Source organism: Geotrypetes seraphini, chromosome 7 (genome assembly GCF_902459505.1).
Source record: "Geotrypetes seraphini chromosome 7, aGeoSer1.1, whole genome shotgun sequence".
NCBI classification, from domain to species: Eukaryota; Metazoa; Chordata; class Amphibia; order Gymnophiona; family Dermophiidae; genus Geotrypetes; species Geotrypetes seraphini.
Window position 1 is genome coordinate 150,503,125 of NC_047090.1, and position 18,221 is coordinate 150,521,345.

Consider the following 18,221-nt stretch of genomic DNA (forward strand, 5'->3'; position numbering starts at 1 on the left):
GCCACTCGGAACATATGAGGTGCTACCCAACTAGACTGTTATTTCACCTCCATACATTACAGAAATGAATTGTTCTCCCTTTTTTAGGGGTTCAGATCCCGGGTAAAAAAGCTGTGGTGATTGGCCGGAGTAAGATAGTTGGTGCACCTATGCATGACCTGCTACTGTGGAACCATGCCACCGTCACAACCTGTCACTCCAAGACTGTCCAGCTGAATGAGGAGGTAGTAATTCATAGCTCTTAACCTGCAATTATATCTGTATTGATAACCTGTCTTCCTGATTTCTAGAATCTCTTTTAATCGGGCAAAAGAACAATGAGGCTTAAACATGCTTAATTCTAGCCTATGGTGCATAGAATATAAAGCTGCATAAAGAATCCTTTAAAACCAATTATTAGTTCTGCTTGCCCTGGACCCTTTTCGATAGAGACAATGAGGTGATGAGGCAGGAATGACAATAATAGCAAGTAAGTGTGATGAGTCCATTTTCAGCCTGCTGCTTTGTACGCCATAGAATTGAGTGTAATGCTACCTTTTTATCATCATGCCATCCCTTTACCCTGCCCACATACCTGCAGCAAAGGCCTTTGTGTTAGACATGAATGTGCATTTAAGGTTTACCATATGGCTCCAGAAAAAGGAGGGCGGATTGAGACATTCTGGTTTTACTTCCACTGCTTTCAATGGAAGTAAAACCCGGATGTCTCGATCCATCCTCTTTCTAGAGCCATATGGTAACCCTATATACATTCTGGGTTTGGCCAAGTATGATTTAAAAAGCTGACACTCGGATGGTGACTGGGAGGTGTACCTGGCTGCTGACTTCCCACAGGTTCATGTGCGTCGCAACTGGCTTCAGATATTTCTTAATTTTATTGAGTTCTGTTGATTGCCAAACTAGGCTCTGGGGCTAGTAATCTGTAGTCTGAATCCACACCCCACCACATTAACACTGTAATGTTCAAGGTTAAATGCTCTGCTTTATTTGAGCAATTTCTCAAGCCGATGGCTTAGTGAGAACATAAATCCTTTCAAAGGTCAGGAGTCCCAGTGAGCACCAGCTGATTTCTCCCTGCTTCATTTTCTTTTTCTCCCCATCCCTAAAGCAGTCGTGGGTTTTATGCCCGCTCCTGTTTGAAACAGTGGAACCGCAAATTTCAGAATGCTGGTGCAGTGGAAATGTCTGGGCATTTCCAGAGTTCCAATAACACAAGAGCAGAGGAGGCCACCCGGTCTTCAAACTTTAATAACAACCAGTAGTGCAATACAAATGAATGCGTCAGTTGACCAGTCGTAGAAACATCCTGTTCCTTCTAGATCAGGGGTGTCAAAGTCCCTCCTCGAGGGCTGCAATCCAGTCAGGTTTTCAGGATTTTCCCCAATGAATATGCATGAAATCCTATGTGCATGCGCTGGTTTTATTGTATGCTAATACAGCTGATGAATATTCATTGGGGGAAATCCTGAAAACCCGACTGGATTGCGGCCCTCAAGGAGGGACTTTGACACCCCTGTTCTAGATCTTTATCCTTACAGAATTGATTATCTTTACTAGATGGACCATTTGGCCTTTATCTGCTGTCGTATTTCTATGTACGGACTCCCGATGCAGGCGTATTAGCCGAATCACGTTAACGGGTCGAGTCCTGTGACTTCCCAGATGTTTTTACGACTGGTTGATTAACACATTCATTTGTATTGCACTTACTCTTTTGCTATTAAAGTTTGAAGACCTGGCCTCGTCTGCTCTTGTGTATTGAATTTCGTCTGTGCAGAGGTGTTTGTTTCCTGTGCCTTTTGCCTGTTTTCCAGAGCTCACCCTCAGAAAACAGAAAGGAGAATGCAATGGGTCTGTAAATGTAAAAGGCAAGATGGCAGGATCCTTTCTCTCGTCACCTTCCCCCAATCAATGTGAAGGTGGACTATTACCTGAATTACTGGTAAAGTGTGTAGCTTAATTAAGTTTCTTAGGGCAGATTGTTCCTAAGTGGGAACCATTTCTGCCTCCTTGTTGTTCACCTCGAGCAAATTATTGGAGTTGTGTGCAAAACTGTACTTTGCTTTAGGCACAGTACGAAAACAAAATAAGATTTAGAAAGTAGAATCCATGTTTAATATAATTCCTCCCCCCCCCCCACTACCATCATCACCATGACAGATATATAATTGCTGCTCTGTTTTATCGAGAGATAGCTACAGGGTTGTACTTGTGAGTTCATTATGCAGGGGGAGGTGGGGGATATAATTTTGGTACAGTCAAATAATGGAATAAGATGGCATCTGTTTTCTCTTTTTTTTTGTCAGAGGAAAGATTATATTTTAATCCAGTGAAACACTTGCTTTTGTTATTGCCATACTCCGGATGTGGAGGAGGTGCTTTGTAGGCCATATATAATTGTGGATTTGAGTATTTTATGCAAACAAAATATGTTGCCCCAAATCAATCGGGAAGAAACTAAACTCAACAGAACTCACTTCCCAAAGGAGCGAAGAGCAGAAAACAAAAATTGGAAGCGACTCTACTTAACTTAAAGCAAAGGTGATTCAAGAACACTGCTCATGTACATATCTCATAAGTGCTCAGAGAATAAGTTGTCAGACTGCGGGAAAAGCCCGCATGGTGGAGCGTCTGAAGTAATCACAGCACTTGAGAAACAGTATATAAGTTTTTCATTTTTGTAGCCATAAACATGAAGATTCAAAAATATCTTATAACTTATATGACAAATATGCTGAACAGGACTCAGAAACACGTTCTGGGTTCTGACGCATTTCGCCTGGGCTGTTTCAAAGAACCCGTACTGCAAAATGAAGACGTTTGCAGCCCAGGTGAAACGCGTCGGAACCCAGAACGTATTTCTGAGTCCTGTTCAGCATATTTGTCAGGTAAGTTATAAGATTTTTTTGAATCTTCACGTTTATGGCTACAAGAATGAAAAACTTATATGCTGTTTCTCAAGTGCTGTGATTACTTCAGACGCTCCACCATGCGGGCTTGTCCCGCAGTCTGACAACTTATTCTCTGAGCACTTATGAGATATGTACCTTTGCTTTAAGTTAAGTAGAGTCACTTCCAATTTTTGTTTTCTGCAACAACAAAATATGTTAACCATTTCATTTAGTGTAAATTTCAGAATTGGCCAAAATGTTTTCTAATCTTCAATTGCCTCCTTCGCTTTCCTCGCTGCCCTCAGTTTTGTGGTTGTATCACTTCCTGAGCTGCTCCGTAAATATTTGTCTGTGTCTCATTTAGGAAACATGGTCTTGTGTCTAGGGGCATGAGAGCAGGTTGGGCTTATAACTGCAAATCATGCCCTCACTTTGTCTTTGTTTAATCGGATAAGTTGCTTTCTCTCCTAATTGGATATATAAAAGATGTATGTATCTGGTATCATAAGTTGGTGGCCAGACTTTTCATCCGAGCGGAATAGGTGGTAGAGAGAAAAAAGTCATACTCTCTTCTAGGTTCATCTCTGATTTCTAGCTGGCTTCATTTTTACATAAGAATAGCCATACTGGGTCACACCAATGGTCCATCTATCCCAGTATCTTGTTTCTAACAGTGTCCAATCCAGATCTCAAGTCCCTGGCAGATACTCAAATAGTAGCAACATTCTGAAACCCCAAAGAGTAGCAAGATTCCATGAAGAATCGGAGAGTAGCAAGATTCCATGCTACCAGTCCCAGGGCAAGCAGTGGCTTCTTCATTGTCTTATCTCAATAGCAGACTATGAATTTTTTGCTCTTTAGTTCTGGTTTTCACTCTGTTGCATTCTTGAGACCCGTAATATAACATCAGAACTAAAAAAGCTCTGCATACTTGAGGCAAAAAAAAAATATATATATATATATATACTCTGTGCAAACCACCACTGCTCTATAATCTTCATTGACTCCCTGTGTATTTTAGAGTCCAGTTTAAATGCGCCTGTGTCATTTTTAAAATCCTCTTCGGCATTTTTACTCCCCTAGTTCCTCTATTTTGGAATCTCTTTAGATTCTCTTTTGCAAGGGGTGACCAACAACTCAAGCTATCTTGTCCTTCTAGTAAAGGTATCAAAAGAATCAAGACTTTTGGCCAATCTTTATCTTTTAGGTTTACCCAACTTTGGAATGATCTTCCACTTTTCCTAAGAAGTTCTGGTTCCCTTCCTTTTTTTGTAAAGTCTTTGAAAACCATTTTGTTTAATAAGCACTTTGGGAGTTAATCTTCCTCGATACCTTTCTTTTTTATCCTTATTAGCCTAATTTTAAAATTTACTGTAAACCAAGTCAAGCTTTCCTGGATTGAAGTCTTGGTATACAAAACTAAGCATTAGATTAGAAGCCCTAACCAGACGATCACTCCTCTTTTAAGTGTCCAACCCTTCAGCAAACACACTCATCCATTCCAACACTTTCCACCCCTCCCCCATTTGCCAGCTTGTGTCCCCCAATTCACTCTTCCTCTCCAAATTCTACCTCCCCTCCCTATTCCAGTTGTCGGCATCCACAAGCTGGTTCTCTTGTCCCTTTTATGTTCTGTTTACTGACCCAGAACAATTATCTTCTGCTTCTAGGAGTGCTGTGGACTGTAGGATGCCAAATATTCCACTGATATCGATCTTGTGAGAAAAGCACGGGCGCTCGAGTAATGTTGGTTCTTTTCTTTTGAAACTTATCAGATTTGAGAGCACTGCTGCTCTGGGTGGTCTTTTCAACTGGGCGGATGGGGTTTTGAGCATAGTCAATTGCATAGGCATCGGAACTGGGGAGGCCACAGGATCCGTGGTCTCCCCAAAAATTGGCGGTCGCTGGCCTGCCCTCCCACCCATTTCCCGATGTTGTGTTTTATATCTTCCGGGCAGTTGCCGTGCAGCTTCCATGAGCAGGCCTGCCCTGGAACCCTTCATTTTACTTCTGGGGTCAGGCCCGCTCATTGACACTGCCCCAAAGATTTAAAAGTACAATGCCGGGAGAAGGTAGGGGGTAGAGTCTGGGAACAGGATCCCGCTGGGACTAGGGCGGAGTTCCTGGGCTCCCCCAAACCAAACAGCGTTCCACTTCCTATGGTCAATTTGCCTACGGTCGATTGTATCTCTCTCTTCTTGTGATTTTAGCTCTACCTCGAGATTTAGATTTGGATTTCCTGCCAGATACTCTAGTGCGCAGGAGCAGCGCAGCCATTCCAGGGTGATAACCTGGTGAAGCACTGTGGACTGGGAAGAAATGCAGCCTCTGCAGGGGTGGTTTACATGCCCCTTACCCCCTTGCAATCAGACCCTCTTCTTTCTTGCACCATGTATTAATCTCCCGGAATTGAAACCTCTCGCTATTGAACGTATTGAGTATGTAACTCTGTAACTCATTCCGTACTATGTATGTAAGCCTATAACTGTATGTCATTCGGTATATTAATCGGTACTTTGTATGTAATGCTGTAACCCGTTCTGAACTCCTCTGGGAGGATGGACAATAAAACTTTAACAAACAAACAATACAGAAGAGCCAGCTTCAGAGGAATATTTTTTTACTTAGAGCCTTTAAAATGAAATCACTTGGGGTATCCATCAAAGAATGGAGGTAGACATTCAGTGGCCTTGTTCCAGTTTTTATCAGTCTGCCACGATAGCAGTAATTCAAATGCTAATGAGACATTGTTTTGACAGGTTAACAAAGCTGATATCCTTGTTGTGGGAGCTGGTAAAGCTGAAATGGTCAAGGGTGACTGGATAAAACCTGGTGCTATCGTCATAGACTGTGGAATCAACTATATTCCGGGTAAGTTTCTTCATAGCCGCCCAATGCCATTACAGAATAGAAAGGAGCAGGACTGCTTTTGCTTTCCAGGTTAGTTAAATGCTTAGCCCAGATGGATTATACAGTAAAATCTTGGTTTGCGAGCATAATTCGTTCCAGAAGCATGCTTGTAATCCAAAGTACTCGTATATCAAAGCGAATTTCCCCATAGGAAATAATGGAAACTCAGACGATTCTTTCCACAACCCAAAAGCTTTAATACAAAATATTATATATACTTGAATTGCAAGACCTCGCTCATTTAGAACAGTCACTACACTCCCACAGTGTCGGAGAACTATCATTGGCTCAGTTGTGATGATGTGACACGTGTATACTGTATGTACTCATATTACAAGATTTTGGTTGTTTAGAACAGTCACAACACTCTTGCAGTGTCAGAGAGAGAACCATCAGCTCAGTCATGATGTGTGTATACTGTGTGTACTTGTATTGCAAGACATTGATTGTATATCAAGTTAAAATTTAATAAAATGTTTTGCTTGTCTTGCAAAGCACTTGCAATCCAAGGTTTTACTGTTTCTCATGCCTCATACATAAGGATGTGCTAGTGGAAGGATTACTTTGGATTTACCAATTCCATTTAGTCATGGTGGCCATTCGCTGGACCAATTCAATTCTCTTCATGTCTTTTTGATGTTGTGGTCTCCAAAACTGAACACAGTACTCCAGATGAGGTCTCACCATGGACCTGTACAACGGCATTATGACTTCAGGCTTTAGTCTGACAAAACTTCTTCGGATGCAACCCAGCATTCGTCTAGCCTTGGCCGAAGCTTTCTTCACCTGAGTGGCCGTCTTCATATCTTCGCTAATGATTACACCCAGGTCCCATTCTTCGACGGTTCTTGTTAAGGTTTCCCCGTTCAGGGTGTATGTTCTGCTGGGGTTACCGTTACCAAGGTGCATAACCTTACATTTTTTGGCATTAAAGCTCAGTTGCCAAGTTTTAGACCATTGTTCCAGTAAAAGTAGGTCCTGCCTCAAAGTGTCGGGCACGTTGAATAGCTTAGCGTCATCGGCGAATAGTGTAATTTTACCTTGAAGTCCCTGAGGCAGGTCCCGTACAAATATATTAAACGGTATCGGACCCAAGACCGAGCCCTGCGGCACTCCACCGGTCACAGCCGATGTTTCTGAGGAGGTACCATTTACCACTACCCTCTGAAGTCTACCACTGAGCCAGTCTTTAACCCATGCAGTCAAAGTTTCTCCTAATCCCATCGCTTTCATCTTGTTTAATAACCTACGGTGTGGGACACTATCAAAAGCTTTACTGAAGTCTAAATACACGATATCCAGGGTTTCCCCCCTGTCCAGTTGTTTCGTTACCCAGTCAAAGAAGCTTATCAGATTGGATTGACAAGACCTTCGCTTCGTGAACCCATGCTGCTGAGGGTCCCTCAGCTTCTCGACATCTAGAATCGTATCCAATCTGTTTTTAATCAACGTTTCCATAAGTTTACACACTATTGTTCGACGGAGACTCAAGAATATCACACAACCGCAGCCATTCACACCTAAATGAAGTACAGTAATTTGAAAACTATTAATGAGTTTAAAAATGTAATATTAGACAAGGGTACTTCAGTAAAATTCAGAACCCTTTCGGTGTGATATATATTTAATAATAGGGGAAATCGGGAGAGGGGGAACAATCTTTTTCACATCACTATATCTCCCTTCAGCTATCAAGCTTGAAGAGCTCTAACCTCATTAGGCTTTCCTCACACGAAAATTATTCCTTTCCCTAAATAATTCGGATTGCTCTTTGTACCTTTTTCTGTTACATTACATCATTGTGTGCAATTCTGGTCGCTGCTTTGCAACATTTCTCAATATGTGATCTTACCATGGTGGAATAGTACAAAAGCATTTTGATCTGGGGGGGGGGGTTCTCTATTTCTTTCCTAATGAACAGGAAGGTTTTGACTTCAACGGATTATGACCTGCCTCAGTGCAAAATATTTGTAACAAATATACATGACAGACTGGCTACTCGGTGCCCCAAAATCTTTCAGATGCCTGTTCTTTGACTATAAAACCAGAGAGGCTGTCTGAAGATGTAGGATTGGATGGGATACATCACCTTGAAGGAAATACATCATCACTGGAAGCCTCCATCTTATGCTTGTAGGAAGAAAGTGGGGAAGAAAAGTACACAGGGGCAGCACAGTTGCTGGACAGAATTATACCCCAGGCAACGGTTGATTTCAGTGACATTCTCTGTTTGGTCTTGCATACTCCAAAATGGTACATAACATTCTGCATCCTAGCGGGATGTCCAGGGATTTACCCTTTCTGCCGACCCTTTGCATGCCTCCAGATGTGGAAGAGATGCTTTGTGATGTCACTAAGTGCTTTGCTGCTGCAGAATGGAGTCTCCTAATGGCACCATTCAGAAACAAAACTTATGTGCGAGAGCCACAAATTATCAAGCCAATCCAAAATAAAGGATCAGCATTAAAATCAAAATCAGCTACACTTGTGTGCGTCACCTAAAAATCTACAGTAGGAAAATTCCTCAGAAGGGGAGGGTTTTGGATTTATCTCATAACTTTTCAATAGTGGCTGAAGGTGAGTTGCATTCAGGTGTATAAGTAGGTGCCTTATCCTGGAGGATATTCAATCTAAGTTTGGACCCGAGGCAACTGAGGGTTAAACCTAGATTCACTAAGCAAACCGATAGTGTAGCAATCAGTTTGTGACCCCGGCCCGATTCGCTAACCTTCATCCTGATACGATCCACGCATGCAGATGAGTAAAATGGCATGCAAATTTGTGAAGGCCTTGATTCATGAAACAAATGCAGCTACACCGACTGGACTTTCCGATCCCAAAAGTTGCGACTGCCAAGGACCAGTCGCTTTACTTTCCTAGCCGACTCTCCTGCCTAGCAATAGCTGAATGGAGGTTTAGAACCCCGTATTACACCACTGTAAAAATTAATATATATAAAAAAATATATATAAATCTATAAAATAACTACATAAGCGTTAAAAAAAAATTCTGTAAGGAGTGATTGTTAATTTTGCCCTTTGATCGTACACGTCCAGGGTGGGTGGGGAGATAATTTTAATCTGAGTGCAATTGTTGAATATATAGAAAGGTGGGGATGATATATGTATTTGTCATAAAATATAATTTGATAGAATTTAAGTGCTGTTAAAGTGTAAAATGTCTGTATAATATGTTGCGCTTATTTTTGGCTTTAAAATGAATAAAGATATTTAAAAAAAAAAAAAAAATTATATTTTTTCAAATGCGCATTGTGAGCGCGGGAGTAAATTGCGGATGTCAAATGCGCATTGCAAGAAAATCAAGGATTAACCTCGCCCTCTCCAAGTGCATTGGACAGTTAATATAACAATCGAAAAATTCAGCTAAAAAGTTGGTGTATCCTTTCTTTTTAGGGCCACAACAATGCTTTGCGGTCGGCGCATTCGTCTCCCGCCAATGACCTGCATGATTAAACCCCGCCCCATTACTACGCAGTAAAGTCCTAAGAGCTAGCGCATGCGTAATTTGCTTCAAAACCAACAAGGATACTGTGGCGCATGCGGTTCGATCGCTCTTACAGCGATCTGTGCGCGCGAATGGGGGCGTGCTTATGATCAAATCATTTGCATGGACAAGCTTTACTGAATCGATCGGCCTGAAAGACTCGGACACGGATCGGACATGGGTCGGATCGCTTTGGGGACTTTAGTGAATCTATCCCTAAGTGACTTGTCTCAAGATCAGAAGGCGTGGCAGTGGGATTTGAGACGCCAGCTTGCTCCTCCACTCCTAAGCATCCACATGTAAGCCAGAACAAAATTTTTTATGAGAGAAGATATGAAGCATTCAGAACGGATGATAAGAAAACGAAAACTTAAAAAAATTTTTAAAAACCAAGAAAGTACTGTGTTAATTAACTGCCACTGATAAACATGCTGAACTGTGTTGTGCACATGGAGGAGAAGTTGCTGTTTGCATTACCTCAGAGGTGCTAATTGGTGAAAACCTTCAAAAGTAACTTCTGCTCTCCCAAGTCTAAAGTGGGCTGAGTCATTTTTTTTCAAGACGCTGCTGAGGTATAGTTGGGAAGTCGGTTTCCACAGCAACTGGAAGCTATTCTTGGGCGCATTAACAAATCTGGTATCACATTACAAAGTGAACTGGAAACCTAGCCCGAAAGAGGGGGGGGGGAGGGGTAATACAATGGCGTCAGAATTCAACATAATTTTAACCAGCCAAAAACAGCTCCTGGCCAGTTAAATCGCTTATTTGGGGCTAAACGGTCATTTTCAGTGGCACTTAATTGTTAGCGCCACTAAAAGTAGCTGGTTAGTGTTGAACTCAAAACTGGCTATTTGGGGGGGCATTCAGGGAGTCAACACTTGGCTGGTTAAGTACTGGCGTTCAGAACTTAACTGGCCGAGTTAACCATATAAATAGGACCACATAGCTGCCTAAAGATAGGACTGACTTCTGTGTGCTAGCCAGCTCCACAAACCTGGCCAAATTCAATGTCGGTACCCAGGTGTTGCCTGGCATTGAATTTCCACTCTGAGCGCCACCAGCTGAATATCAACTCCAGCATTTATGTTTTCTCCTCCCTGTCCACCCCGAACCCCCATAAAGCATTTGTTTCCCTAAACTGAGGAGTATATAAAATCATAGCGGAACAGTAGCACCTCCATATTGGGAAAAGTACTTGTACAGTAAGTTTTATGTAATAATCTGGATGGATGAGGTGCAGCATACATGCAAGAAGTCTTTGCTGCTGTCAGGAGGCAAATCTAAATAGATAAATAAGCAAGCCTTGAATAAAGCCCTTGCCTCGGGCACAGACTAGTGTGGGACTGCTTCTGCAAGTTACTGGATGAACATCAGAAGAAAATGTGTCAACAAAACTGATAAGCGAAAAGACAGTTGAAAGCTGCCGGGGAGAGTCTAAACTGACAGATCCCAACATCTCACCATCCCTGACAGAGAGTGGGACAGACCAGAAGGTAGAATGTCAGCATCCTTTCCGTCTCTGCTACCATGTGACCTCTGGGAAAACCTTTATAAAATTACTCTTAATGTGTTTGCCGCATCCTACTAGGGGTTTTGAGATTTGAACGTACATAGTAAAGAAGCACCTGCCCTGTCTGGACTCATAGATGCTCGTATCTGGTCTAAAGCTAGCAGAACAAGTTTGGTTAAACTGAATATTGGCAGCTAACTATTGACACTGTCCAATCGAGGCTGCACCATGTCCAAAGAATGCCTCTAGTGCCACCATCTTTCTTTTTTAACCAGATAAATTTAGTTCAATCTGCAGGGTAAAATTTAAAATGTCAAAGTTGGTCTGGCTAACTGTAATACATACAGTGAGGTCAAGTCCCCCTCCCCCCCACACACATCCATGGGTCATTTACACACATTCTTGGTGCCTAAATGTTGGCACCTTCCTTATACACTCGCCTGAAGTGTGTCTCTAGCTTTGGTAAATTCTCTGCACAAGAGAAAGCAGAGCACCTCACTGAAGTAACCTTCCAGGCTCTGGAGAAGGCATTGATTGTGATGCTCGTGACCTTCCATGCAGAGCTGTTCATTAATAGCCATTATCAGCAGGCCATGGACTGGAAAGACATTAGATCCCACTCTTCCTGTCTCTCAAATGATTATCTTTATCTGCTAGTATAAGTAGATGATGAAGTGAGTGGATGCAACATCGTGACAAACAAAACATATTGGCTGTAGGTGTTTTGCTCTATATGTTGCAAATTCCACCACTGTTCCTTGAGTTATTGGTTATGTTTGGAGGGCCTGTGGACTGTAAAACCTCTGAGTATGTTTCTCTCTCTCCTGCAGATAATACAAAGCCCAATGGGAAAAGGGTGGTAGGAGATGTAGCTTATCAGGAAGCAAAGGAAAGAGCCTCGTACATCACTCCAGTCCCTGGAGGTGTGGGACCCATGACTGTGGCAATGCTAATGGAGGTGTGTTAATCAATGAACACTTCATTTATTGCTTACTTATTGAAACATACATGGCACCCACACAGATTACAGCAGCATTTCAACATAACTGTTCTTGAAGTCAGCCATCTTGAAAATCACTGCTAGGGTTAATGTATAGCACTGCTACAAAACACTACAAGTTATATGCTTTTTTTAGTCATAGGTTATGTCAGGGGTAGGGAACTCCAGTCCTCAAGAGCCGTATTCCAGTCGGGTTTTCAGGATTTCCCCAAGGAATATGCATTGAAAGTAGAGGTCTGCACGGGAACGGGGATCGCGGGGATCCCGCAGGTTCCCCCCCGGCCCACGGGACTCCCACGAGGACGCCCCCTGGCCCACGGGACTCCCACGGGGATGCCCCCCTGACCCACGGGACTCCCACGGGGACGCCCCCTAGCCCACGGGACTCCCACGGGGATGAAAACAGCCTACCTAAATTCTGGCGATGCAGGCATGCAGCTTACAAGTCCGGCGTCGCGGCGGGAAATAGCCATGCTGAGCAGTGAGCTCAGCACGTACACAAATGAAAGCCTTGCTTGCTGATTGTAAAATAGTGGAGTATAGTGGTGCTAAATATTTAGCACAAGGTTGTGTAAAGGTGGTTTTGCTCATGATTCACAAGTGTCCTAAATAGGGCCCTCACTAAAATTTTGTTAACTTCTAATGCAGTAAAAAATGACTATTCAGCCTCATACTTAGATATGTCCCTAGATGAACGCTGAGATCTGTTATTGGAGATTCCAAAAGTTAAGGGAAAGGAGACAAGATGAGAACAAGGGTGATGTTATTGTGCTTGTTTGGCAGAATGATATGACAAAATTTAAGAAGCCATTAAATAACTGGCTCTTCACCTCTTGATTTAAAAAGAATAAAGAGGTTTCTAATTGGTTGAGGTGTGGGGAGGCATTTTTAATTTATTTATTTTTAAAAATTTATATACTGTCTAATGCTTAGTTTGCAAATCAAACATTCATAATACATAGAAACAAAGAACAGGACTTGTTACAAGTTTCTGGGTCTCGCTGTGTCTTTGTCAGATAGAAACTGACGTTTCAGCCATAATGCTGTGGCTTTCTTCAGGATGTGCTCTGAAGTCTGCAGTGAAAGAGGTTCACTGACCTGATTGAGAACAGGGCAGTCCACCAATTTAAATTTTGGCGGGAAAGCCAGTTGGTCAGAAATTTGAATTTTGTCAGGAATGTCCATAGAATGGAAAAGTCTCTGGTAGGTTTAAAGATGTTCTCCCCGTGGAGCTGGGTTAGATATTCTCTCAGTGTTTCTGCAGCTGGCATTGTGCTTGTTGCAGGTTTCCGGGTCTCGCTGCGTTTTGTCAGGTAGAAACTGACATTTCAGCCACCATGCTGTGGCTTTCTTCAGGGTATGCTCTGAAGTCTGCAGTGTGACTTTGGAAATAGGTTCACTGACCTGATTATGAACAGGGCAGTCCACCAATTTGAATTTTGGTGCGAAAGCCAGTTGGTCAGAAATTTGAATTTTGTTGTGAAAGACCGAAACCCTGAGAGAACATCTAACCCAGTTCCACGGGGAGAACATCTTTAAACCTACCAGAGACTTTTCCATTCTATGGACTTTCCCACCAAAATTCAAATTGATGGATTGCCCTGTTCCCAATCAGGTCAGTGAACCCACTATTTCCAAAGTCACATTGCAGACTTTAGAGCATACTCTGAAGAAAGCCACAGCATGATGACTGTCAGGTAGAAACCAAAGTTTCAAAGACCCAGAGAGACCCAGAAACCTGCAACAAGCACAATGCCAGCTGCGGAAACCTTGAGAGAACAAACAGGACCTTTTCATGACATACTTTGTTCTCTTGAATGGGAAATATTAACCCGCTCACAAAAATGCAGTTACAAAAAACTGAGTCTTTAGAAGTTTTATTTAAGCTAATCCTATCGGCACTCAGCCGCAGCTGACCCACAAGAGCATTCCATAATTTAACCCTTGTGAAAGAAAATCAGACCCTCTCATTTCTGCTTATCTCGGTTGAACTCTTATGTCCAATAACAACATTTTCAGATGACAAGAATGTTTGTTTAAAGTACAGTGGTACTGTATGATGCAAAGCTTGATTTACAATAGATATAACCTTATATTGTACTCTAAACATCACTGTCAGCCAATGTAACTGTCGTAACACAGGAGTTATATTGAGCAATTCTTGATGCTCCTGTAACAAGTCATTTTGCCGCATTTTGAACTAACTGCAATGCCTGACACCTCATTTTGGATAATCCAAAGCATAGGGTATTACAGTAGTCCAACCCTGATAGTACCATCGCTTGAGCTACTGATCGAAAATTGAAAGGGGACAACATGGGTTTCAATTGATGTAACAGATGTAGTTGAGCAAAACAAGACTGTACAGTCAACTTGACATTTCATGAAAGTTCAGAATCAAAGTCTCACCCCTAACACAGTTTCTCGTTACAGGTAAATTTTCTCCTTTCACTGTCATCTGTTCTGGCCATGACTTATATATATATATATATATATATATATGTGTGTGTGGCAGCGAAGATAGACAACCAAGTCTCCAACCTATTGACAACAACCCCAGACTACAAGATGTTCAGAAAGGAAATAAAAACTATACTCTTCAAGAAATCCCTTAATAAAGCTTAATACCATGATAAAGCTTAAACCCCCCTCTTACCATCCCCTCCCTAACCCCAGATCCTACTTTTCCCTCTCTTGGAAACCTTCTCTGATCTAACGTTGTAACCCTTCATAAATTAAGTGAAATTCTGAGATGTTGCGAGACAGATAGGGAATTAGGAGTAAAAGAACTTCAAACAAGAAGGTCTTGAGGGCTGGTGATTGTTTCCCACTGTGAAAGCTGTTCCTAAATTGATCTCAGTATGGAGCCTACCCTAGCAGAATCCTCTTTTGGCGATTGAGAAGTAAAACAACTTATGACGTGGCTAACTACTTGGATGTGTTTATCTTCTATAATGTGTAGAACACAGTGGAAAGTGCGAAACGTTATTTGCAGAAATTCAGCCCAGGGAAGTGGAATATTCAGTATCCCAGACTCTGCGTACAGACACCTGTCCCAAGGTAAGAGATTAGGTCAGGAAATATACAGTGAATGTTCTCAGAGGAAGAAAATAGTATTAAACACATTAGATTTTCTACATCAGGAATCCTCACACTTTCAAGAGAGAGGTTACATGAAAGGGTCACTGGGAGGGGAGGTTCCACCTCAGACTTTATTGAAGCAATACCATACTGCCATTTTCTTTAACTTGTGATGCCTGGGAATTCCATCAAAACTAGCTTTCATTACTCCACGCATGGAAATAAAATGGAAACCTTCCTTCATAGGCAAGAAAAGTGTTAAGAGCTATAACAATGAGCTTCATGGGCTGAATTTTGATGATCCATGTTGTATATGGTGAAAAGGTGAGGCAGCCATAAACATTGCTATTTTTTCTCTTTAAGTGATATAGAAATCTCAAGATCTTGTATACCCAAGCCCATTGGACAGTTGGCTATGGAAATTGGATTACGCGCCGAAGAAGTAGAGTGTTATGGTCAAACCAAGGCTAAAGTTCTCCTCTCCACCATTAAACGTCTCAAGGACCAGCAAGATGGGAAATATGTTGTCGTTACAGGGTGAGATGTTCTTGAGAAATTAGATGTAATTTTAACATGCACTCGTTAATGGAGAGCAACACATAATTTTGCGTATTTGTTGTATTGAATTGATAAGTCGATAAGTGAATTGGATTTGTATCACATCAAGAGCACCTGGTTCAGTTTTTGTTTAGGGTTATAGCTGCTGACCTTTGCAATATAGGGATTGAAATTCAGCTGTTGGATATATATAATTGGATATGCCAAGACAGCCATTTAACTCTGCAAGACTAAAAAAACCACTGGGTAAAGTTAACTGGAGAAGCTTATGAAGTTAACTTTAGGACAGAGAAGTTTTCAACCAGACATAACCACTATTGTTTAACCCAATAGCATTGCATATCAGCCCTCTCCAGCTAAGACACCCATGCCCTGGCATGCTTCTGATCCCTCCTCTATTTAACCAATTATCTTTGGCCAACTATTGAGCTGTCAGGACAAAATTTCAGGATTAAAGATTTGTCTGGTTGACTTCTGAAGTTAACTTTGGGAATATCAGCCTCTTGGTTTGCATGTGTTTATTCCTGGGGAAATTCTCCATAGCTGTGTAATGTAGAGTTCCCTTTGTGCACAGAATTCTGCACGGAGGCAGAAGACAGCAGCCCTGCTTCTAATTGCAGCAAGGATCTAATTTAGGAGATGAGGGAAAATGTTTGAGCCTGGAATGAAGAAAGGCAGAGAACTGAAGGTCTTGCTGGGGGTGGAGAAAGAGAATTGGAGGTACTGGGGTTCAAGAAAGGATTAGACAATTTCCTACTGGAAAAAGGGATAGAGGAATATAGATAAAGGATTACTGCACAGGTCCTGGACCTGTTGGACGGCCGCGTGAGCGGACTGCTGGGCACGATGGACCTCAGGTCTGACCCAGTGGAGGCATTGCTTATGTTCTTATGTGTTTGTGTGTGGGGGAGGGTCAAGGTTTAGAGTGTAGAGAGAGCCAGAGGTATTGAGAGACTGGGATAAGAGAACTGGGGCACCGGACTGAGGATCTTGAAATTGGGGTAAGTACAAAAAGAAAACAGGGTTGTCAGAAAGTGAGTGGGAGTTCAATTTGCAGAGAGAGAAACTAACTTAATTGAGGTGTTCGGCTTAGGGTAAAGAGAACAAGCTGAAGGGGGAAGAGAGCAAGAGCTGTGGTGGTTCAGCCTGGGGAGGCAAGCTGGGGCTTGTGATGAAAGGATCCTGCAAATAAGGACACAGAGTTCTGAGGGCTGGATTCTCAAAGCGTGCCATTCCTTTAACGATGGTCGCAAAACCGGTTCCAGCCCGTTTAGCATGCCAGTATTTTACTGCCTAATTATCAGAACCGCTCACTGTGGTCTTTTCCGAGCTTTCTAGCAGCCTTTGGCTCTGCCATGCAAATGTAGTGCAACGAGGTCATTATTAAAATGGTAGTAAAACGGGCTCATTAATATTTAACCCCCCTTTTACAAAAGCGCAAAAAAGGTTTTTAGCATCAGCCAGCACACTGAATGCTCTGCGCTGCTCAGAGAGTCATAATGTTCCTATGAGCGTCGGAGCAGCGCAGAGCATTCAGCGCACTGGCTGGCACTAAAAACCTTTTCCGCGTTTTTGTAAAAGGGGGGAGGAGTAAATGAGAATTTTGTCTTTTTTTTTTTTTTTTATCATTAGCAGGTCATTCTCCAAGCGAAGCACCGGCTTTTAACAACCCAAAATTATCGGCTGATCCGGGGTGCCGGTACTGTGAAAACCACATCTCAGGTGCATGTTTCTGGCTGTGGCTCGTGATAAAAAAATTTTTTTTAAATCACACTATTCACATAAATTATAGCAATATAGTGGTGGGGAAAAGAAATCTCAAAAGCACACGTCTTGAGCACATATAATTCATAGTTTCATAGTTTATTAAAATTTGATTAAACGCTTCTTAAATTCAAAGCGTTGTACAATAAAAAGTTCAAATATGATTAGGGAATAAATAATGAACACAAATATTACAAGACCGACATACTTGGTTGGGATGGTGACATGAAAACAATAGGAAAAAGGGGAGATCTACAATTTGTTGAGAAAGAAAAAATAAAAGGAAGGAATAGGACGGATATGACAAGATGAGGGATAATTAATAAAGAAATTTTAAAAGTAGGGTAAATCAGTTGTAGACATCTTTAAAAAGATAGAGGCATGTATTAAAGGCGTGTCTTATACACGGCACGCTTATTCAAAGCCAACGATTGCACCTCCCCTCTCTTCCCCTCCAATAGCACTGGCATGCCTATGATTGATAGTGTTGCTGGTAGCTCTTGGCCCCTCCTATCCACCCATGCCTGTTTCTGTGGACTATTCTGCACATGTGCTGATCGCTATCACCAGCGACTGATTTCGTGTAAATTTGGCAAACCTCATTTACATGCACGGTTCTTTGAGAAGGACTCGTCTTTTTTGAATCATTACATTTACGGCTGCTACAGCAACCCACCGGCGATATTAGAGAATCCTGGCCTGAGTCTTTGAGTAATGATTTTTTCTTTAAAGTATGCACTAAGAGTCGGGTGTCAATTACATACATGTTTAATCAGAATAATGGTATATACATACGCATATACCAAAATTCTTCCTAAGCACTAGCTTGTAAATAAGTGCATATCTTGCAGCGTGCATATTTTATGGGTAGGCGTACACATGGGCTAAACTGCCGGCCGTGCTAGACACTAACTCCAGCATTGAGCTGGCGTTAGTTCTAGCTGCGTAGCGCGGGTTTAGCCCGCGCTAACACCGCTAATGCGGCTTCGTAAAAGGCGCCCTT

At 42.1% G+C, this 18,221-nt stretch overlaps 1 protein-coding gene across 1 annotated transcript in view; it reads left to right on the forward strand.

Moving 5' to 3' along the window:
• Positions 1-18,221, forward strand: part of MTHFD1 (methylenetetrahydrofolate dehydrogenase, cyclohydrolase and formyltetrahydrofolate synthetase 1) — a 152,139-nt gene that overhangs the window by 54,136 nt on the left and 79,782 nt on the right. Inside the window, exons 7-11 of the mRNA XM_033951846.1 lie at positions 88-224; positions 5,651-5,762; positions 11,646-11,773; positions 14,778-14,875; positions 15,260-15,433. Coding sequence (XP_033807737.1) covers positions 88-224; positions 5,651-5,762; positions 11,646-11,773; positions 14,778-14,875; positions 15,260-15,433 — 649 coding nt within the window. The remainder of the gene's footprint in view (positions 1-87; positions 225-5,650; positions 5,763-11,645; positions 11,774-14,777; positions 14,876-15,259; positions 15,434-18,221) is intronic.